This window comes from Schistocerca piceifrons, chromosome 8, assembly GCF_021461385.2.
Source record: "Schistocerca piceifrons isolate TAMUIC-IGC-003096 chromosome 8, iqSchPice1.1, whole genome shotgun sequence".
Classification (NCBI taxonomy): domain Eukaryota; kingdom Metazoa; phylum Arthropoda; class Insecta; order Orthoptera; family Acrididae; genus Schistocerca; species Schistocerca piceifrons.
The window spans coordinates 398534302-398559385 of record NC_060145.1 but is presented as its reverse complement, the minus strand read 5'-3'; the positions used below and the strand labels follow the sequence as shown (position 1 = coordinate 398559385).

Below are 25084 nucleotides of genomic sequence, written 5' to 3'. Positions count from 1 at the left end.
AATGATGGACTTCAGTTCATTGAGAGAACTTTCGGAAAGTGTGATTCATCTGTAAAGGAGACAACATATAGGCACTACCGTGACCCAGTCTTGAATACTGCTCGAGTGTTTTGGATCTGCACCAGATCGGATTAAAGGGAAACGTTGAAGCAGTTCAGAGGTGGGCTGTTAGATTTGTTACAGATAGGTTCAAACAACATGCTCAAGCTAGAGAGAATTCTTGATCCACTTTGTAGGAAGTACCAGAAATTTGCTGTATGTGGTGACTTCAATATAAATTTTGTATATCGTCGGTGAAGAAACAATACCGCGTAAGTAGCAGAGTAAGAATTTTACACGAGACACAAAAAACTGTCTAAAATGCCTAATACATTTCACAGCAGCGCTAAATTTGCATTGTAGCACTACAAGGAAGTATTGGATCAAATAAAAATGTGAAAATAATATATATATATATATTTCGACTTTTTTCACACCTTTATCTCTCCCTATATATTATTTTTTTTATTTTCACTTTAGCCTCATGTTACCCTTCCACCTTCTAATACCATGTCAACCTCACACCATCCCTACAACGACCCCATTAAATTTTATTTACATTCCCTCCGCAAACATGCCTTCACCCTCGCCAGATTATGCTCCCATATTTTATTTACTCAGGCTTGTCTGACATTTGGCATTACCCCCAAAGGCCTCACACTTAAAGTTCCCATCTCTGGCTGTAATCCTTCTTTCCATATATATATATATAGAGGGAAACATTCCACGCGGGAAAAATATATTTAAAAACAAAGATGATGTGACTTACCATACGAAAGTGCTGGCAGGTCCATAGAAACACAAACAGACACATACATACACACAAAATTCAAGCTTTCGCAACAAACTGTTGCCTCATCAGGAAAGAGGGAAGGAGAGGGAAAGACGAAAGGAAGTGGGTTTTAAGGGAGAGGGTAAGGAGTCATTCCAATCCCGGGAGCGGAAAGACTTACCTTAGGGGGAAAAAAGGACGGGTATACACTCACACACTCACACACACACACACACACACACACACACACACACACACACACACACACACACACACATATCCATCCACACATATACAGACACAAGTGGACATATATATATATATATATATATATATATATATATATATATATATATAAAAACAAAGATGAGGTGACTTACCGAACAAAAGCGCTGGCAGGTCGATAGACACACAAACAAACACAAACATACACACAAAATTCAAGCTTTCGCAACAAACTGTTGCCTCATAGAGGGAAACATTCCACGTGGGAAAAATATATCTAAAAACAAAGATGATGTGCCTTACCAAACAAAAGCGCTGGCACGTCGATAGACACACAAACACAAATATACACACAAAATTCTAGCTTTCGCAACCAACGGTTGCTTCGTCAGGAAAGAGGGAAGGAGAGGGAAAGACGAAAGGATGTGGGTTTTAAAGGAGAGGGTAAGGAGTCATTCCAATCCCGGGAGCGGAAAGACTTACCTTAGGGGGAAAAAAAGGTGGGTATACACTCGCGCGCACACACACACACACACACACACTTGTAACCGCCCCCGATGCAAAACCTGTCCCATGCACCCTCCCACCACCACCTACTCCAGTCCTGTAACCCGGAAGGTGTACACGATCAAAGGCAGAGCCACGTGTGAAAGCACCCACGTGATTTACCAACTGACCTGCCTACACTGTGACGCATTCTATGTGGGAATGACCAGCAACAAACTGTCCATTCGCATGAATGGACACAGGCAGACAGTGTTTGTTGGTAATGAGGATCACCCTGTGGCTAAACATGCCTTGGTGCACGGCCAGCACATCTTGGCACAGTGTTACACCGTCCGGGTTATCTGGATACTTCCCACCAACACCAACCTATCCGAACTCCAGAGATGGGAACTTGCCCTTCAGTATATCCTCTCTTCTCGTCATCCGCCAGGCCTCAATCTCCGCTAATTTCAAGTTGCCGCCACTCATACCTCACCTGTCTTTCAACAACTTCTTTGCCTCTACACTTCTGCCTCGACTGACATCTCTGCCCAAACTCTTTGTCTTTAAATATGTCTGCTTGTGTCTGTATGTGTGGATGGATATGTGTGTGTGTGTGCGAGTGTATACCTGTCCTTCTTTCCCCCTAAGGTAAGTCTTTCCGCTCCCGGGATTGGAATGACTCCTTACCCTCTCCTTTAAAACCCACTTCCTTTCGTCTTCCCCTCTCCTTCCCTCTTTCCTGATGAGGCAACAGTTTGTTGCGAAAGCTTGAATTTTGTGTGTATGTTTGTGTTTGTTTGTGTGTCTATCGACCTGCCAGCGCTTTTGTTCGGTAAGTCACCTCATCTTTGTTTTTTTTTATATATATATATATATATATATATATACACACACACACACACACACACACTGTTTAGAAAGCTTAATTAAGGCACATACGCGGAATTGTCTCGGCATTTATGCCATGATCTGTTACTTATGCGGTATTTGTTTGTCAGTCTCCCGGCGCGATTTGACACATTTACATTGCTATTTGGTGCTGAGAAAGCTTGTAAGAACACATTTTGGAGCATTAATCGTGTTTTATTGAAAGATTTCATAGAAACATTTTAAATAAATATACTGTGTACATAGTTCCGATAAGGTCTGCACATTTCTTCAAGAAAAATCCTAAACGTCACTCAAAGCAGCAACAGAGAATTACACTGCACTGATACTCATCACATAGTTACCTCCGCGATAATTTTCATTCATGAGGAATGTTGTCATAATGACTATGACAATCTTTAGGAAGAACAGATTTAAGTTTTTTTCTTGATTTTCAGTCTTTCCCTGCATAGTTTCAGGAAGCAAACATCTCCAAGAATTTTCCTCGGATACCTCGGTAATTCTTGCCACACCCCGCTGAAAGAGCAATTGTAGTAAATAATACCATTTGGTCGGTACTGTAGCGCCCTCAGATGGGTAACTGTAGACTCATTTTTTACAGCTCTTCCAGGCCTAATTGAGTCGTACAGCTACAAACTTTTATCTGCGTAGTTGATGAAAAAGAAATAATCTAGGTAATGGACTTCGTTTGGCTTTGGCTTTTTTCTCGCTTCTTTAGATATCATAGCGCATTTGCTAGGAAGTGTAACTTCACATCGTTTAAGCTTGCACTCAATGGAACAGTGAACTGAGTCACATTCCATCTGAGTATGGCCTTTCTCCAAAAACTTTTGTGTAATCAATACTGTGCATCAATTGCTAATCTTAAAAGAGCATTTGATAATATCACATTTCTGTTCTGATATGTGCAGCAGTCAGAGTACAGAATGACTTGAACGGGATTTTCCTTAATCAGTCTGGATAGCGTGTCCACGATGCATGAGGAAAGCATGATGCAACCAAATCACCTTGTGTTTCATCGAACCAGTAACGTACTGCATCACGACTTTCTAAATTATACATTATAAAGTTATGAACAGCCAACTTTGTTTTATAATAAACTGCACTTGCACTTAACATTGGAGCTACTTTCATGCCCTGTAAGTCTATGATGTACACTGAGAAGAGCTTCTGCTGGACTTCTTTCTTGTCAGCATTTCTTGTCAGCATCTTTTTCCATCCTTGCCTGCTCTTTCCATTCTGTGTGTTGCTTCCACACGTCTTATCTCAAGTTACCAAGCCTGTAATTACAACACAAGTTGCACAGGTCTTTTGGGGGGGAAAATAAGCTAATATTACCATCTTCTAAAATCAAGTTAAAAGTAGCCCGACTTAATGGTGAAACCTTCTCTTCATGACATTTTTTCACATAGAATCAATACAGCTGCTGTTTGGATTGTAGAATAGACTGAAGGTACAAATTCGAGGAGGATTTCCTGCAGCAATGCGACGGAAGTTTCGGAGGAGTGTCCAGGAATTCTTTCATGAAGGTTCTCTCATCTTTCTTCTTCGTCTGTTTGATTCTAGGTCGTGACGATTCTGTATCAGGACTCATCCCATGTGTGGAATTACCCAGCCAATATCGGGCAGTCCATTCTTTAATCCCAAGAGTATTGAGAAACATCTTTTTGCATACTTTATGTTTCCCCAGCTCATTTTTCAAATGAGAAATGAGCGTCCCTTTTCTCCTAAGTTCGCCAGTGTTCTTCCCTGGACGTTTAGTTGGAATTACGTCCACAAGGTTGTAACGTAAACCTTCCTCTGATCCCATGACAATGTTTCCCAAAATTTTTAAATACTGCCAGCTTATCATCAGCAGAAAACTGATGACACTTCCTTTGAACAGATTTCTGGCACATCTTTGAAGTACATGTTGGACCTAATTTTCGTGCCTCTCTTAGAGTATCATGAGTGATTTTACCAATTAGACTTCTTTTGTATCTACGAGGGTTATTTTTTTAAGTAAGGGCCGTTCGCGCGTATAGTCCCGTAGTTCGCGCGGACGCCACAACAAGCCACCACGCCACTTGCCGGCATCCTTCCCGTTCACACAGATGCAAGTTGCAGCTCTGTAGCTGACGTGTACGCATCGCTGTGCTACTTTATAATGTTTACGATTATTGAATCGCCTGCCGCGTGTGAGATACGGTCAGTGATATCAGTGATATGTTTTTTGACTGCGAGAAGACTATCAGCTGCAGAAATTCATCGTCAGTTAACAGAAGTTTATGGCTTGAATGCAATGAGTGAAGGTAAAGTGCGTCAATGGGTTAGAGAGTTTAAAAATGGCCGTCAAAACGTCCATGACGAAGAATGCTCAGGCCGGCCCTCTGTGATCACTGATGATTTGGTGGCTGCATTCGAAACAAAGATTTGTGAGGACAGAGGATTCACAATTTCCACTCTTTCTTTGGAATTTCCACAAGTTTCAAGATTGGTTTGGTACAAAATTGTGTCTGAAAACCTAAACTTTAAGAAACTGTGTTCTCGGTGGGTACCCAGACTCCTCACAGAGGACCACAAAGGGAAGAGATTTGCCACTTAATTGGACTTTTTGATTCTTTACGAGGAAGAAGGGGATGACATGTTGAGTCAAATTGTCCCTGGAGATGAAACATGGGTATCCCATATCACTCCCGAAAGCAAGCGACAATCGATGGAATGGGGACACACAGCCTCACCCGTCAAGGTCAAAGCCAAACAGACGCTGTCAAAGCGCAGGATTATGGCAACTGTGTTCGGGGACCGGCGCGGTGTTTTGCTAGTGGACTTTATGCCACGAGGAACGACAATCAACTCAGATGCCTACTGTGCAACTCTAAAGAAGCTCCGCAGAGCAATTCAAAACAAAAGGCGCAGCATGCTGACAAAAGGAGTTTTGCTCCTGCACGATAACGCTAGGCCTCACACCTCTCAAAAGACTCGGCATTTGCTTGATTCTTTTGGCTGGGAAGTTTTGGACCATGCACCATACAGCCCCGACCTTGCTCCTAGCGATTTTCACCTTTTCCGGTATCTGAAACACCATCTTGGCGGGCAGCGCTTCAATGACGACGATGAAGTGAAAGCGGCCGTGAACTCTTGGCTGTCGGAGCAGGAGGCTGAATTCTTTGAAGAGGGAATTAAAAACTTAGTTGTACGGCATGACTAGTGCTTAAATAAACAAGGCAACTATGTAGAAAAATAGGTAAAAGTGTGTAGAATCAGAAAATAAAAGTTTTTTTACAAAAGTATTTGTATCTTTTTTTTAAAACAAAAATGGCCCTTACTTAAAAAACAACCCTCGTAATATACGCCTGTCCACGCATTCTCAGAATTTTATTGGCATTTTTCTTCCAATCTTCAGGATGTGGTTTAGACTTCCTTTTCCTGTCACCATAATATTCTTGGCCTTCGCTGTCAGAATCATTATTGTTCCCATGATCTTCCAGTAATTTATTGGCAAACAATGAGCACCATCGCGTAGCAATGCGTGTGAAGTACTGTCGTCTCTAGTGGAAACTGTGACTTTGGTTTCATTTTGAGCATTGTTGGATACAGCCACTGAAGTTTCTAGATGGAAAAATATTTATAAATTAATTATGCAGACAAAGATGAAGCTCAAATTCATGTATTTATGAGAACAACAGCATCAGTAATACTATTAACAATAATCCCAAGAAAATTTACCTGCGTCATTAGATGTTGCAGGAACAGTAACCGAGAACCCCAATTATGAAATTAATTCTTCTTCAGTAAATGTAACTTCAGCGTTATGACTTTTCTCACCTGTTGTTTGTTGTGCATTTACAGGAGACCCTACAAGAAAGTGGACAGTCTAGAAACCTTTGGCAGAAATGAATAAAGCACAGAACGAGTGAGGTGGGGCTAATCTGATTTATATCATAATAAGACACTTGCAGTGCTACTAACATTCAAAAGTGAATAATATAACAATTTCTTACCGCTGTTCAGTCACCCTCAGGAACAATTCTGCTCTTTCATAAGCTGATTTCAGCTGAGGAAGAATTTCTTCTTCAGTAAAAAGTTCATCATCTATATCGCTGTCCATTATCATGAATGGAGCTACAAGCACGGAACCACTTTCGAGCACTGTTAAGTACGTAATAATGCAGTAACAATGTGCTGTGGCTGCGCGCGCTTTTGTATTTATGTGGTATTGTTTACAGTTTCCATAGATTGTAGATATGCTTTATTTAATTCTCTATAGTTCTGCAGTATTGCTATCTATTTCTTTGCTGTGTCATATACGCGGTATTGTTTTAGATAATTTTTTTGTGGTAAATAATTAAAAATTCGGAACTATGGCGTTAAGAGCAGATGCGCGTACGTTTAACGACAACATCGGACTTAAAAACAAAAAATTAGCAATTTGTCATTTACGCGGTATTGTTTCTTCATTGACGATATGATGGTGCAAGAAAAAGGATTTTGGTAGATCTCCTAAATTCATATGATCTGATGCAGAAGGTTTTTTCCAACTAGGGTGCAAGGGAACAGTAGCACTCCCATATACAATATTTTTATTCATTCTTCATTACTATATGGGCATTCAGTTAGTAAAAGGGTGAATGGCCTTTCAGACCATGATGCACAAATTTTAACACTAAAAGACTTTTGTGCTCAAACAAATGTCACATATAATTACAAACCATGTTGGAAAGTTAATCCAACAGCAATAGGGAGTTTTTTAAACCTTGTCGAGGAACGTGTAAGAGGGGCAGGATGTTGATAGTGCCGATAACATATATGATAAATATAATGCTTTCCTTAACACAATTCTCATGCTCTTTTGAGAGTTGCTTTCCATTAGAATGTTCTAAACCGGGTACTAGCAGTAATAAGCGTCCTGAGTGGCTGACTAGTGGGATAAGGATATGTAGAACAAAGCAGGAATTACATCAAAATGTTAGAAGTAGTCACATTCAAGTTACAGTAGCCTATTACAAACAGTATTGCAAGGTGCTTAAAAATGTTAATAGGAAGGCAAAGAGTATGTGGTATGCAAATAGGATAGCTAATTCACTGGATAAAATTAAAACCATGTGGTCAGTTGTGAAGGAAGTGTCTGGTCTGCAGCACAAGGTCGACAGTTTAAAGTCAGTTTGTAGTAAAAATATTTCTGTTACTGATAAATCAGATATATGTACAGTATTTAACAATCATTTTCTGAGCATCGCTGATGAATTGAATAAAAATTTAGTTTATACAGGGAATCATATAATTTTCTTGGCAAATGCCTTTCCGAGATTGATGTCTGAAATACAAAAGGTTTCGAATGCTAGGCTTATTTTTTGATTTAACTAATGCATTTGATTGTGTTGATCACAAAATATTGCTCTAAAAGTTAGACCATTACGGAATACGGGGAGTAGCTCACAATTGGTTCACCTCTTACTTTAGCAACAGACAGCAAAAGGTCATTATTCACAATGTTGAGAATCGCTGTGATGTGGGGTCTGAGTGGGGTACATTCAAGTGGGGGGTGCCCCAGGGATCAGTTTTTGCTGATGACACGAGCTTGGTAGTAGAGGATGTTGTGTGCAACATTGGCTCAGTTTCAAATAGTGCAGTCCACGACATAAGTTCATAGCTTGTAGAAAACAAACTAACGCTAAATCACAGTAGGACTCAGTTTTTACAGTTTCTAACGCACAGTTCAACAAAACCTGACTTTTTAATTTCACAGAATGGGCATGTGATTAGTGAAACTGAACAGTTCAAATTTCTTGGTGTTCATATAGATAGTAAACTGTCGTGGAAAGCCCACGTTCAGGATCTTGTTCAAAGACTTAATGCTGCCATTTTTACTATTCGAATGGTATCTGCAGTGAGTGATCCTTCAACATGAAAATTAGTCTACTTTGCTTACTTTAATTCGCTTATGTCGTATGGTATTATATTTTGGTCTAACTCTTCCCATTCTAAAAGGATATTTTTTGCTCAGAAACGGGTGGTTTGGGCAATAAGTGGTGTAAGTTCATGAACCTCTTGTCGACCCATGTTCATGAGTCTGGGTATTTTGACATTGGCGTCTCAATATATATATATATTCCTTACTGTCATTTCTTGTTAACAATATTAGCTTATTCCCAAGAATAAGCAGCCTGCAGTCAGTTAATATTTGGCAGAAATCCCTTATTTGGATCAGACTTCCTTAACTCTTGTGCAGAAAGGTGTGAAGTATACTGCTGCATCCATTTTCAATAAGCTACCGCTCAACTTCAAAAATCTAGCAGTCATCCATGCGCTTTCAAATCAAAATTGAAGAGTTTCCTCATGGGTCACTCCTTCTATTCTGTCGAGGAGTTCCTTAAAAAATTAAGCCAATTCTTGTTGTATTGTTGATTGTGTTTACTTAAACTTATAGATTGACTTTTTTTGGGTTCATAAACATTTTATTTTTATCTGTAATTACTCTCATGTTGTAATTTCATGTACTGACATGTTCTGTGACCTTGGAGATTTGCTCCTCAATTTGGTCCTACGGAACTTGACATGTAAATAAAATAAGAATAATGCAAGTATTATGGAAATGTTCCAATAACTTAAATGGGAATCCTGAGGGAAGGCAACATTCTTTTCGAGGAATGCTATTGAGAAGATTTAAAGAATCTGCATTTGCGGCTGCTGAACTATTCTACTGTCACCAATGTACGTTTCACGTAAGGACTACGAAGATAAGACGAGAAATTTGGGTTTTTACAGAGGCGTACAGACAGTTGTTTTTCCCTTGCTCTGTTTGCAAGTGTATCAGGAAAGGAAATGGTTGCTAGTTGTGCAGGAACCTTCCACCATGCATTGTACCGTAGCTTGCAGAGTATGTATGTAGTTGTAGATGTAGAATTGCAGTTACATCAACTGCTACATTTTCTTATTGTTCCAAATAGCCCCAGATGTTTTCTGTGGGAGTGATATGGTGGGCCAGTGGTAAGATGTAGAAGATTGGGCATAACGTGGTCATCCAGAATGTTGAAATGTTCACAGTAACCTGAATGTGAAGACCGAAGCCCTGTTACAAAATACACCCTCAAAACATTACATAACCACCACCAGCCTGAACTACACACATGCTTTAGTGGCACCATCATTCAAATAATGTTGCGTCGTTTGAAAAGAGGTAAAATCATGACGCGTCGGGTATCTCTATGTACCTCAGTCAGCTACTGTCCAATTTATGTGTTTATTGGCCTGTTGAAGACATGCAGTTTTATTTGCCTATTTGACTCTAGATGTCCATTACATATAGGATCCTTAGCAATGTGCCCTTGGAAACTGGGACACCAGTATAGGTGGACCTGCATTCACTGACAGCAGCAATTCCTTATGGATTTGAAATCAATTACTGTTGTCAAAGTGTGACATTTGGCCTAGGAACTTTTTGCTACCACTATTCTTATACCATGTTACATGGTTTCTGGGGATATACCATTCCTTGTAGACATGGTGCACATTCCACATTGATACACCAACAAATCTGACAACTTCAGTCACTGTGTCACCGTCATGCGCACGTCCAAACATATTAGTTACTTTTTGTCATTTTGTCACATCTCCATGCTATGGTACAATCATGGACATGTCCAAACATAATAGCTCTATTGTGTCTTCATGTTGACCCATCTTATCATGTTGATTCCATACAAGGGACTGGCACATACACAGCACTCTACTACCATGATTATATCGGCAGATATGATAGCCTGGCACCAGTTCTTATTCGAACTAACAACATAAGGAAAAACAAAGCCGTAAGAGAGAGGTAATTTACTGGGTCTTGGAGTGATATCAACAAGAATATAATGAAAGTAGTTTACATGTGTTGAATACATTAATAACTGAGAGCCTGGAGGCCCATACATGCCCTTATAAAGACACTGTCCCTCTCAGGTGTCGCTGGTGTAATGCTGCACATGCATATAGGACTTCGTGGTGGTGGTGGTGGTGGTGGGTGACTTCAGATAGTTGCAGACCTGACATTTGAATGTCGGTGCGCACTACGCTTGCCGTAGTGGCCCAACTTATATCCACTGTGTTTGGTAGGTATAGTAACAGGAAAGTTACTGCACGACTCCTTGAAAGAATGTTCTTGGTGTCTGTAGCAATGCTGGGGGCAGCAGCCAAATGCTTGAGAAGTTTCTGGCCCACCCAGACCAGCACTACAGGCGAGGGCATCCCTGCAGCTGTAGATTCAGGGGCAACCTATGGACAGGACCGGTGGCACGACCTGGGCTGCTCTGTCCCTAGAGGAGCCAGGGCAAGCCAAGAACAAGATGTTGGGGTCCATGGCCTAAGGAGGGTGCCCTGCGCCCATCCTGGGCCACAACTGGTTCCAGCTGTTTGTCACGAGGCGATCTTCGCTGCAAACCACAAAGACGTGGCAACCACACTGGCTGTGCACGTTGGCCCGAATCCATTGCAGGTACCATCCAAATGCCCTGGTCCAGACTGACGTGCTAGGTGAGAAAGTCGATGAAGTCCTTGAAAGGTTGCATCACGAACTTGTCCGAAACAGGTTGCATCATGAACTTGTCCGAAACCAGGGTACAAGACAAACCTTTTTTGGAGAATATTTTCGACAGAGCTTTGACAGTTGCGTCTGCTGTCGCTGAGGAGTACGAACAACATAAGGAAAACGAGAAAAAGTATCAGTTGCCAATAACCAGAAAGTAACTAAAAAAGAATGAAAATCAATCTGGAGTCTTTCCAAAGGCTGTCCAAGTACTGGCCATGGCAAAATAGGAGAGTGTGGTGTCCCCTACGTACCTGAACACTTGCGGCAGACCATGACAAGGTGTTCCACCTCCCGATTAATGCCTGGTCAAAACACATGACGATGCACCAACAGTTCTATGCAAGATATCCTCCAATGAGCTTGATGTAATAAGCAGAGGACTTTGTGCTGCAGAACCACTGGAACCATGGCCTTTGGAGTAAATTCTTCTGCTGATAGGAGAATAAAGTCATCCAAGAGTGAGATGTGATGGCGCAGTACAGAAAAATTTTGAATCGGTTTTGATGCCTCATGTGGCAGATGGTTGGGCTACCCATGTTGTATCATTCGTACAACGTGCTCGAGCAGTGGGTCAGCCACCGCAGCAGAGGCAGTATGGGAAATGGTAGTGGGAAAGCTATCCACCATGTGCCTCGCCTTCATGCCCAGTTGAAAACAAAGCAGTTCCTCATAGTCAAACAAGGGGTAAGGACCCATGGGGACAGGACTGAGCATCCACGTTTGCATGTTGTGATGTGGGATGAAAATGAATCTCATAATTGCTCCAAAGTTGAAGATGGTCCGGGGCTAAACAGGGAAACCAAGATCTTATTGTTGGTAATTAAATGAAATTTGCACCATAGAAGAATTTTTTTTGAGGCATAGACAATAGCAAGAGCCTGTTTTTCCACCTGGAATAATGTTGCTGAGTTTAGTGTTTTTGATGCAGAGGCAATAGGCTGTTAGAGCTATCTGAATGGTGATGAGCCACAACTGCTCCCACCCCGTACTGGGCCATGGCCAAGAACATATGTATACCAGGCTGAAATATTGCAAGATTTGGCACAGAGTGAAGACCGTTTTCAAACTGCAAAAAAACCATGCTCACAGGCTTCAGACCAAAAAAATGGAGCAGTTTTAAGAAACAACAAATGTAAGGGATGGGTGATAGAAGCTGCTCTGGAAATAAACTTGTGACAGTGTGCCACTTTGCTGGGGAATCTGAAGGTAAGCTTTGCTCAAGTTGATTTTCGAAATGAATTTAACTGTCCACCCCCTGCCTCCCAGCCAACTTTGTGAGCAACTCATGGGGATGAGTAGGGGGTAAATGTTGATGCATTTACAGTGATCTTGAAGTCGCTAAAGAGCTGTAGCTAACTAGATGGCTTCTTTGCAATCACTAAGGGTGTAGCCCATTCACTTGAGGAAATCAGTCTAATCCCTCTCTGTGATGTGCATATGTATGTGTACTTGCACGAGCCACACCTGTAAAAAGTGAGAATGGGCAGAGGATTTGAGTGTAATATGTGCCTTGAAATTGTCTGCGTAACTTAACCTAGAGCAAACAAATCTGAAAACTCAGAACACAAGGAATCCAATTCATGATAAGGCACTTGGTTCTGACACTAGATGCACTACACCTGCAATAGAAAAACAAAAAATAACAAAGGCATCTTACTCAAACAAATTTTCAGTACTTGCATCATTATCCACCACAAACCAGTGTAAAGTTTGATCTGATTTGCAGACAATTTTGAGCTTAACACAAAACAGTATGAATATCAGTGTCCAGTGATTCCTACGACGACTCCTGGGAGAGGGGAGTTGAGATGTCATACCATTGCTAAGTACCCTTCTCCTTTTTTTCCTTTATGACAAGAGGATCACTGCTTCGCGGAGGCTGTGTGAAACAAGAGAATACGAAGGAAGTGGTATTCACTGTTCCTTCTGCTACCAGTATGTTTGTTTTGTCGGCCTGGTTGAGTTGGTTGTGCCTGGCAACCACCGCTTCCCACAACGTCCTAAGCTCCATGCACCAGGGCTGCTCACTGCCAGCAAAGGCAACATCATTACAAGCATTTAATTGGTGGCCTGTGGCGTGGAAGCACATCGAACTAGTGTGCAGTATTCAAGACCTTGTCTAACTCAGGGTCCTCAAACTGGAGGGCACGTTGACGCACTGCCTTATCTGGGGCTGAACAAATGATTGCGTCTCTGACTATGGTGCCTGCATAAGACTCTTGAGACTTAGCTGTGATGAACCATCACTTTCAATGTAAACTGTGAAGCTCAGCTGCCCAAGCTCAATATGATTACTGTTGCTGTTTGTGATTGGTAGAATTCAACATGTGCATCAACGACATGCTTACACTGATAAGAGGCTAGTAACTACACATACTGTTAAAAGAAAGCGACAATCTCTTACAGGAGAGCTAACCAGCACAGTAAGTGATACATATTAGGGGGTATCCAAGATAAGAGTCTTATAGATCTTCTTGTTGACCACGCGAAATGCCACGAAATATTGGCGAAGCTGCTGTTTGTACTACAAAGGAAGAGCCGAACAGCAGGAGAGATCACAGATTCCGAAACTCATGAAAATTCATCCGATCCTCATCACCGCCTGTCTTCGAACTAGGAGCACAAGGAAACACTGAGCCATTGTGTCACAGAGTTACATCAGCAAGATTACAGTCGAAGTAGTTTACACTTCTCAATAAACTCAGAGGCTTATACATGCCATTAGAAAGACGCTATCCCTATCAGGTGTCACTGGTGAAGTGCTGCACACGTGCAGCGGGCATGGTAGTGGCGGTCGGTCACCGGACAGGTGTTGGTGGCCATCTTGGGTAGTTGCGGGCATGCTGTTTGTTGGTGTGCGCTATGCTTGCCGTAGTGCCCCAATTTACGTGTGCTGTTGGCGGTAGGTGTTGTAACCGGCAAATTATTACAGTTCTGTACCATCTACAAAGCTCCATAACAATCAGTGTTCTCTTGTAAGTGGATGACCTATGTTTTATCTTGTGAGCTAATTCTGATGTATTGAAAATATAGGTTCCTGCAAAACAGTGGGGAAATTTTGTTAAGCAATGTACTGGTCCTTGTCATTCTTGTAATATTCTCTTCCAAATATATGCAAAACACAGTTTTTTGTTGATACTACCTCAAATGATTGGTCGAACATATTCCATGCAAACTGATGAAGATCGGCATGGTAAGACAATTAATCACTTTTATTTTTTAAAAGTAGTCTGCATCTCGTGGTCTTGCAGTAGTGTTCTCGCTTTCCGTGCACGGGATCCGGGGTTCGATTCCCGGTGGGGCTAGCGATTTTCCCTGCCTTAAGATGACAGTGTGTTGTTATGTCGTCATCATCATCATCATCATCATCATTCATCCCTATTATGGTCGGAGGAAGGCAACGGCAAACAACCTCCTCTAGAACCTTGCCTAGTCGGCAGTGTGAGTCTCCCGCATCGTCCCCTACACTCCTTGGAATATGGGACATCATCAGAATGTGGCACAGACAAAAATTAAATGAAATGTATGAAGACTCTGCAACAACACACAAAACTGATCGTTACGTTAAAAAATAAGTTTATGAACATTAACATGAGATCTGCAGATTTGGCACATTTCAGATTTCGGAGAGATGAAATTTATTACATTGTGATAGAAGATTGTCAAATTAAGATTAGTGAGAATGTTGTGGTAAAGGCTCCTCAGTTGACATCACGAGGCTGAGTGCAACCTTCATCCAATCCTGCCACCAAGGAAAGGGACTTGGCAGTACCGGGAATCGAATCTGGTCCTCCACCTAGCGGCTGCACACGCTGCCCAGAGCTACCGGTGTGGACTCCAGCCGCAGGATACATGATGGGTATCACATTTATGTATGAGAGACAAAAAATACCTGGGGAAGCAAACTTCAAATTCTTCTTTTGGAAAGTTAAAACACAATTTGAAGTCATTTTGAGACTATTATGTGACTGTAGACTAAAGCGAATCCACCATAACGTACCAGAGATAAAACAGTGGTCAGAAGAAAGGTTTGATGAAGGTGAAAATCTTATGGGATGAAATAAGCTCTCATTTTCAAGTGGAAGATTGGTGGCATCTGGTGTTTAGCATTCACTAGGTGCCATTATTATTGTTTGGGAAAGATTAAACAGATTTTCTTAGATGCACCATTGTTGGATTGTTTGCACAGTAAGTTGAAATAGAAACAACCATGATCAGAGCACAAAAAAGTTATCTTACACAATTGTCAAATGATCCACACATCTGCCAGTGAAATGACAAAATTGTAAGTACTGGTCTCCAAATAGTCTCCCACCCCTCCTTATTCCCCACATCTGACACCTTGTGACATTTTTCTGTTTTGTATCTGTAGGAAGTGCTTTGTAGAAGGAAAAAATCATGAAGTACAGACTTGTAAATGAAGATTATGTTAAATGAGAACAACATTTTGCTTTTGTCGGAGTAAAGAAGTAGGTGTCTTGTGGGAGCAGCTGTATTTACCCTCACTGGTCTCATGCTGAGAAATAATTTTTAGTTTTTGAGGAGAAAAAAGTTGGTTTCTCTGCTTCTTGTCAAACTTCTCAAGCCATGCTCATAGGCTTAGCCCCCTACTTCAATTTATAATGAAATTTTGTGATACATTACATTTAACATTTTTTTTACTGGCCTACAGAACATACTTTCTCAATACCTCTTGTGCTTTCTTAATTTCCAAAGAAGAAGTAAGCCTAACAATGAAGCCAATACTTGTGACACTACTGTTCCTTGTTCATAACACAATGCCTATTCTTTTGAGATGGCTTCTTGAACTTTCTTTATTATGCTCTTTGGCTGGTAAGTTGGAAATACCTGCTGGATTTGGTCTGTTATGTTTTATTTGCTTAGTTTTTTTAATAACAGGATCATACTGTTTCTTGACCATCTTCAGCTTTTCTTCTTAAGAGGGCCACCTTTTAAGATTATTTAAGTAAGCATTCAATGAAGCTGTTGAGATAGTCTAATGTTTTTGATGACAAGAATGTGCGACGTTGGATTCCAACCTTCTCACTCGTTTTACACGCGTACACTTACTTGGTATGCACAGCCGATCTTTTTCTCTGGATAGCCGGCTATGTCAGTCTCCAAAAACTTCTTCTCTGAAGAATGATGCTAGTTAAAGGAATATATATGACTCTCTCTCTCTCTCTCTCTCTCTCTCTCTCTCTCTCTCTCTCTCTTTGTGAAATAATTAGGTCCTCACAGAATACTTTCAACAACTATCAGTGTATTTGAACTTCCACAAAGAACAAAATTCACACTTCTCACATAAACAAGTGTCATTTTACATTAGAAACAATTAAGTTACATTTACAACAGTTGGCTAGATAACCACGACTCTGTTAATACAGGAATCATACACATGTCTTGCCGCTAGCAAGTTCAAGTTAAAAGTTACTAAAAATCTTTTTCCACTCAATTGTTCTTTCGCGTGGTTCATGGTGTGGGTTCCTGTAGTCATGTCCTAGTTCATGAACCACGGGCAACATATGAGTGGCCAAGTAAGTGGTCCTGACAGTCGGGATACCAGTTACTTTGGAATAAGGCTGGGCATCTCGGACATATTCTGAGTCGTGGTCACCTTTGTGCTCATACGGCAAAGACTACCAAATCCACCGGTTAGTCCCTCAGCTGTTAGGGGTAAAACCCAATGGGACTCGGGGCAAGTAAGGCTAGCAACCTGCTTCCCTGGTACTTTAAATATGATGCTGGCAACAATCAGAGCAAAATGCCTCGGACCTTTGGAGGTGACGGAGTCCCATCTCTAACTGACAAACCAGGGACTCCAAAGATACGACTTGGCAAACAAATGGTAATGAGATGGGGAGCTATTAATATCAATGGGGGCTACTCTGGGAAGAAGGTAGAGCTGGCAGAGGCTGCAAGTAAGATGGGGCTGGACGTTTTAGCTGTTAGTGACATTCGGGTAAGGGGTAGGAAAGAAGAGGAAGTGGGAGAATACAAGGTCTACCTGTCAAGAGTCAAAGCAGGAATAGCACAATGGGGTGTAGGGCTTTACATCAGGAAAGAAATGGAACCCAGCGTATTTGCAATAAGGTATGTAAACGAACGACTGATGTGGATTGATTTGACAGTGTCTAGCAAGAAAATTAGGATTGTGTCAGTATATTTGCATTGTGAAGGCGCAGATCAAGATAAGATGGATAGTTTTTATGAGGCACTCAGTGATGTAGTTGTTAGAGTAAAGGACAAGGACAATGTTCTGCTCATGGGTGATTTTAATGCCAGGATTGGAAATCGAACAGAAGGGTATGAAAAGGTTATGGGTAAATTTGGAGAGGATATGGAGGCCAACAGGAACGGGAAACAACTCTTGGATTTCTGTGCCAGTATGGGCTTAGTAATCACAAACTCCTTTTTCAAACATAAGAACATTCACCGGTATACTTGGGAAGGCAGGGGAACCAGATCTGTCATTGACTATATAATAACAGATCAGGAATTCAGGAAGGCTGTGAGGGGGACACGTGTATTCAGGGGATTCTTTGATGACACTGATCATTATTTAATCTGCAGTGAAATTGGGGTTGTGAGGCCGAAAGTGCAGGAGGTCAGGGCCATATGTAGGAGGATAAGAGTGGAGAAACTTCAGGATAAGGAAATCAGGCACAGGTACATAACAGCGATCTCAGAAAGGTACCAGTTAGTTGAATGTAGTCAATTACAGTCATTGGAAAAGGAATGGACAAGGTACAGGGACACAGTACTAGAAGTGGCTAAAGAATGTCTTGGTACAGTAGTGTGTAAAAGTAGGATGAAGCAAACAGCTTGGTGGAATGATACAGTCAAGGCAGCCTGTAAAAGGAAAAAGAAGGCGTATCAAAAATGGCTACATACCAGAACCCAGGTAGACAGAGAAAGTAATGTTGAAGAAAGAAACAAAGCCAAACAGATAATTGCAGCATCCAAGAAGAAATCGTGGGAAGACTTTGGAAACAGGTTGGAGACTATGGGTCAAGCTGCTGGAAAACCATTCTGGAGTGTAATTAGCAGTCTTCGAAAGGGAGGTAAGAAGGAAATGACAAGTATTTTGGACAGGTCTGGAAAACTGCTGGTGAATCCTGTGGATGCCTTGGACAGATGGAGGGAATATTTTGAAGAGTTGCTCAATGTAGGTGAAAATGCGATCAGTAATGTTTCAGATTTTGAGGTAGAATGGGATAGGAATGATGATGGAAATAGGATCACATTTGAGGAAGTGGAAAAAATAGTCAATAGATTGCAGTGCAATAAAGCGGCTGGGGTGGATGAAATTAAGTCGGAACTCATAAAATACAGTGGAATGTCAGGTCTTAAATGGCTACACAGGATAATTGAAATGGCCTGGGAGTCAGGACAGGTTCCATCAGACTGGACAAAAGCAGTAATCACACCAATCTTTAAACATGGAAACAGAAAAGATTGTAACAACTACAGAGGTATCTCTTTAATCAGCGTTGTGGGTAAAATCTTCTCAGGTATTGTTGAAAGGAAAGTGCGAGTATTAGTTGAGGACCAATTGGATGAAAATCGGTGTGGGTTTAGGCCTCTTAGAGGTTGTCAGGACCAGATCTTTAGCTTACGGCAAATAATGGAGAAGTGTTATGAGTGGAACAGGGAATTGTATCTATGCTTTATACACTCCTGAAAATTGAAATAAGAACACCGTGAATTCATTGTCCCAGGAAGGGGAAACTTTATTGACACATTCCTGGGTTCAGATACATCACATGATCACACTGACAGAACCACAGGCACATAGACACAGGCAACAGAGCATGCACAATGTCGGCACTAGTACAGTGTATATCCACCTTTCGCAGCAATGCAGGCTGCTATTCTCCCATGGAGACGATCGTAGAGATGCTGGATGTAGTCCTGTGGATCGGCTTGCCATGCCATTTCCACCTGGCGCCTCAGTTGGACCAGCGTTCGTGCTGGACGTGCAGACCGCGTGAGACGACACTTCATCCAGTCCCAAACATGCTCAATGGGGGACAGATCCGGAGATCTTGCTGACCAGGGTAGTTGACTTACACCTTCTAGAGCACGTTGGGTGGCATGGGATACATGCGGACGTGCATTGTCCTGTTGGAACAGCAAGTTCCCTTGCCGGTCTAGGAATGGTAGAACGATGGGTTCGATGACGGTTTGGATGTACCGCGCACTATTCAGTCTCCCCTCGACGATCACCAGTGGTGTACGGCCAGTATAGGAGATCGCTCCCCACACCATGATGCCGGGTGTTGGCCCTGTGTGCCTCAGTCGTATGCAGTCCTGATTGTGGCGCTCACCTGCACGGCGCCAAACACGCATATGACCATCATTGGCACCAAGGCAGAAGCGACTCTCATCGCTGAAGACGACACGTCTCCATTCGTCCCTCCATTCACGCCTGTCGCGACACCACTGGAGGCGGGCTGCACGATGTTGGGGCGTGAGCGGAAGACGGCCTAACGGTGTGCGGGACCGTAGCCCAGCTTCATGGAGACGGTTGCGAATGGTCCTCGCCGATACCCCAGGAGCAACAGTGTCCCTAATTTGCTGGGAAGTGGCGGTGCGGTGCCCTACGGCACTGCGTAGGATCCTACGGTCTTGGCGTGCATCCGTGCGTCGCTGCGGTCCGGTCCCAGGTCGACGGGCACGTGCACCTTCCGCCGACCACTGGCGACAACATCGATGTACTGTGGAGACCTCATGCCCCACGTGTTGAGCAATTCGGCGGTACGTCCACCCGGCCTCCCGCATGCCCACTATACGCCCTCGCTCAAAGTCCGTCAACTGCACATACGGTTCACGTCCACGCTGTCGCGGCATGCTACCAGTGTTAAAGTCTGCGATGGAGCTCCGTATGCCACGGCAAACTAGCTGACACTGACGGCGGCGGTGCACAAATGCTGCGCAGCTAGCGCCATTCGACGGCCAACACCGCGGTTCCTGGTGTGTCCGCTGTGCCGTGCGTGTGATCATTGCTTGTACAGCCCTCTCGCAGTGTCCGGAGCAAGTATGGTGGGTCTGACACACCGGTGTCAATGTGTTCTTTTTTTCCATTTCCAGGAGTGTAGATCTAGAAAAGGCATATGACCGGGTTCCTAGGAGGAAGTTATTGTCTGTTCTACAAGATTATGGAATAGGAGGCAAACTTTTGCAAGCAATTGAAGGTCTTTACATGGATAGTCAGGCAGCAGTTAGAGTTGACGGTAAATTGAGTTGATGGTTCAGAGTAGTTTCAGGGGTAAGACAAGGCTGCAACCTGTCTCCACTGTTGTTCATATTATTTATGGATCATATGTTGAAAACAATAGACTGGCTGGGTGAGATTAAGATACGTGAACACAAAATAAGCAGTCTTGCATATGCGGATGACTTAGTTGTGATGGCAGATTCGATTGAAAGTTTGCAAAGTAATATTTCAGAGCTAGATCAGAAATGTAAGGACTATGGTATGAAGATTAGCATCTCCAAAACGAAAGTAATGTCAGTGGGAAAGAAATATAAACGGATTGAGTGCCAAATAGGAGGAACAAAGTTAGAACAGGTGGACGGTTTCAAGTACTTAGGATGCATATTCTCACAGGATGGCAACATAGTGAAAGAACTGGAAGCGAGGTGTAGCAAAGCTAATGCAGTGAGCGCTCGGCTACGATCTTCTTTCTTCTGCAAGAAGGAAGTCAGTACCAAGACTAAGTTATCTGTGCACCGTTCAATCTTTCGACCAACTTTGTTGTACGGGAGCGAAAGCTGGATGGATTCAGGTTACCTTATCAACAAGGTTGAGGTTATGGATATGAAAGTAGCTAGGATGATTGCAGGTACTAGTAGATGGGAACAATGGCAGGAGGGTGTCCACAATGAGGAAATCAAAGAAAAACTGGGAATGAACGCTATAGATGTAGCAGTCAGGGTGAACAGGCTTAGATGGTGAGGTCATGTTACACGCATGGGAGAAGCAAGGTTACCCAAGAGACTCATGGATTCAGCAGTAGAGGGTAGGAGGAGTCGGGGCAGACTGAGGAGAAGGTACCTGGATTCGGTTAAGAATGATTTTGAAGTAATAGGTTTAACATCAGAAGAGGCACCAATGTTAGCACTGAATAGGGGATCATGGGGGAACTGTATAAGGGGGGCTATGCTCCAGACTGAACGCTGAAAGGCATAATCAGTCTTAGATGATGATGATGATGATGATGATGATGATCTTCTTTCGTCACTAACAATAGTCACAGCTATAAAACAGTATGGAATAACACAGAAGTTCCTTGAGTCTGCCGTGTTCTTTCATGAAACTTCCATTGCGCGACTGGCAATCACTTGTCAGCGCCGTTTGACCACTGTGTCTACAGTCTTCTTACTACACAATTCGGACCTGCGCGCGCGCACACACACACACACACACACACACACACACACACGACGCGCAGTAGATAGGCTCTTTCACACTTATGTTTAAAATATTGTGTGTTTTCTAGATGGTCAAAGGCCAAGTGGTTCTAGAATTTAAGCGGAAATTCTTGAAATACTACAGTATGACACTACTGTGGTATTAAAAATTGTATTTGTTACTGTTACAACAAATGGCAGCTCAGAAACTGGCTGAGTAGTTTGTTTACGGTGAGAATGAAAGGAAACAGTGTTATGCGAAAGTCAAAATTTCACTTGAAGGTTTTCATTGGATAATTTTTTGATTTTTGTATTGGCCTACCTCAACACTAATACCTCATCACGTTGTTCAGCTTTTGGTAGCCAGTCATCTGCAGAAAATACTGTTAATAATTTGGTTGCAAAATTGTGTTGTACTGAGTTTCCATCAGTGATGAGTTTTGTGGGGATGGTCCAAAATAGATAGTTGTTCCAAGAAAATATCGATGCTTTGTACAACTCAATTGTAAATTGTAAAGTGACCGGCTTGTGACTTACTGTGAGATAGATGTATCCATAGTCATACTGAAAACAGCAGTACTTTTGATTTTACATGATCCTTTAGTAGTGAAAACAATCTGTTTCCAATCGATTCTGCATAATTTGAACATAGCTCAAAACCTTCGCATCAAATGGCCTAAGGAAATGTTCAAAAAGTTCGACAAAGGAAATTACGAAGTAACAGGATATTAAACTTTAATACATTTGTACAAGCCAGAAACTAACCAGCAATCAGTTTTTCGGATATTCCAATATATATCAAAACCAGCAAATTTGGTTTGTGTAACAAAATTATTATTTCTTTCTTCAGTTAGACTGGGTAACACCACAGTGTCTTCAGAGGATCGAAGAACATTCAGTGGAGAATGGTTATAACAATTTGTTTGCCATGAGACATTGATGAAATTGGGAAAACCACCAAGAATGGCACATCGTTCATCATTGTAGTGCCATCTGTTACACAGCACAGAAGAATTGATTTGGCAAAGGACAATGCTGAATTTAGTCTCATTGCATGTATTCATGTGATTTATCACCTGACTTTTTTTTCCCTATAATATCGAACAAAAAGTATATGGATGATGACTTTAGTCACCTCAGGAAGCTACAGAGTTTTTAAAAAATGACTGTGCTTTGAGTTACTAACATCGAAGTAGAAAAAATGTTCCCATGTGAAAGTGATAAGTTTTAAAAGAGAATATTTTGAGAAATGAATTAGTTGTGTATAGAATTTTTCTCTGCTGTTGTCTTTGTTAAATGTTAAAAAGCAGGCCTTGTGTGTTCCTCACATGACTTTAATTTTATTGTTGGGCGCATTAATCTGACATTGTATGAAGAAGGTATGATTTTTTAATAACACTTTTATTATAGAGCAGAACTGGAATCCATGTCACTGTTTGTCTCAGTACTATTCTGTTCCTTATAATACTTATTTAGCAGTCATATTTTCATGTTTATGAAAAAAGTTTGCCACTTCACTGATGAAAAACATCTTTCTTAGGTTGTGATTTTATGTCAGAATAAAAATGGAATCACATGTTCCTAGAAAACGTAAACAGAGCCTATCACTGACCAGAAGGCTGGAGAAATGCCCACGTGTTGGAGAAAATAACCCTCAAGAAATTTTTTGTGTGGACAGTGACTGTGAAGTGGACGATGGTGACTGTGTTGTGGTGGCTGAAAAAATCACTATAAGGAGAGGAAGATGTCAAAATGCTGCTTGCCTATCACCTGAAGGAACTAAACTTCAGAAAGCTTCCAGGCGTGTTCAAGATTTTTATGGGCACTCATACAGGAAAGGCCGGGCATGGAAGATCTGTGATGTATGCCATTCAAAGGCTGAAGAACATTTAGGAGTAAGTTATGCATGGGAATTTATTATATGTTTACTATAGCTCATATAAATTGTTGTAGCAGTGTTTATATTACCATTATTACAGATTATTCTCAGTTTCTCTAAAGGAGCTAAAATATCTCTCAGATTTTTTTTTCATTTTTATTTATTTTTTTTTTTATTGAAACCCAAAATTTGATGCACAACTGAAGTTACCAGGACTTGAATTATATAATGTGTAAAATTAAAAAAAAAAAAAAATTATATGGTTGGTTCTTCGTAAATTATTTAATCCTAAAGGCACCTGGTACATTATTCTGTAGGATCTGCAGAAACTGAGAATTTTAGCTTAATGTAAGATCAAGCATTGTTACAAGAAGTACCAAACAGTCTATCTCATGTGGCAGTGTCTCTGTACACACTACAGTGTCAGATGAAGGACAGTAAACACTTTCGTTATTGTAATATATCATGTTGTTTTGTTTGAAGACATCCTAAATGTTCTGGTCTTATTTCTGTTCAGCTTTCTTGACACACCATCATGTAGAAAACATAATAACATCAGGTGAAGTTTCATTTAAGAATTGATTTGAGTGGGTGATTGATTGTGTGTGTGTGTGTGTGTGTGTGTGTGTGTGTGTTTGTGTGTGTGGTGGTGGGGGTCTACATTCATTTTCATTCCACACAAGCTCTTATTAATTAAGGGCCATTATATTAACATCAGTATAGTCCTTTTAAATAAGTTTGATGGTGGTTACTGCTGCGCGCACCCACGTGAATATTCAGGGGTTCGTCAGAACTCAGGGTCTGCACAGTGTCAGTAGGCTGGCTGGCTACTGCATCTATGGGATCTAAAATAATAATTTGGTGTAATTAGAAACGTACAAAAAATAATTTTAAGGGTGCTCCACAGTTAATCAGTCATAGTGTGTAATAAAGAAAGTGGGGCACCATAAAGTAAATGAATTATCTGAGTCTAAAATTTCAGTGGAACTAGATTCCATTTTGTAATTACCATATTTTATTTGATATTGGAAATAATTTGTTGTTTGGTGTCTGAGTATTTTCCCCCCTCTTTTTATATTATGCCCTTGTTGCTGAATGTAATATTTGTTTAGTGGTCAAGTTTTGAGTGCACCAGTTTGCACAGTAATGCTTAAGTTCCAGTTAGCATTGTCACATGTACTTTGAAAAAATGTGAATTGCAGGTGAATGTCAGAATGCTGCAGTATATAGAAAATACATTTCAAAACCTGTGATCAGCTTCTTATATTTTGCTAAGTTTTGTTGACCATTAAATTTTATCTGTCCGTGTGGACCAGTTTCAGGCTTTATATGACCCGGGACAACCGTATATGACTCGGGACAACCGGGAGATCTGGGAAAAACCCAGGAATTTTTTCATCCGGGAGAAAACTGGGAAAAACCTGGGAATTTTTTAGAATTCCGGGAATTTTTCATTCTTTTAGTTTTCAGTTACATTTTTGTAATTTTGACTGGTAAGAACCGATGCTCTAAAAACAAAGAATATCCCTGTATCTCGCTACCGTAGAATATTATTGCAGCAATAAAACATGAATGAGAGGAAAAATAAAACTTAAGTTGCAAAGGAAATGCGCATATACGACAAAACACAGAACACATACAAGCATCTGCCAACAGCAAAATGTATCAACAAATTGCCTCCGATGAGCATGATATCACAGCTGTTTACCTTAGATTTGTTTGAGCAGTTGCGAACGCGCTCTTGCGCATGCACTGTTGAGTCGTGTATGAGTAGTACCTTCTCCCGCTTCTGGGTACAGAAGTGTGGCTGTTAGCTGTACGA

General features: G+C 41.4%; 1 protein-coding gene across 1 annotated transcript in view; it reads left to right on the top strand.

Annotated features, from left to right (window-relative positions):
- Positions 1-25084, top strand: part of LOC124712380 — a 167957-nt gene that overhangs the window by 38193 nt on the left and 104680 nt on the right. Inside the window, exon 3 of the mRNA XM_047242676.1 lies at positions 22924-23278. Within this exon, the coding sequence (XP_047098632.1) occupies positions 22949-23278 (330 nt within the window). The 5' untranslated portion in view covers positions 22924-22948. The remainder of the gene's footprint in view (positions 1-22923; positions 23279-25084) is intronic.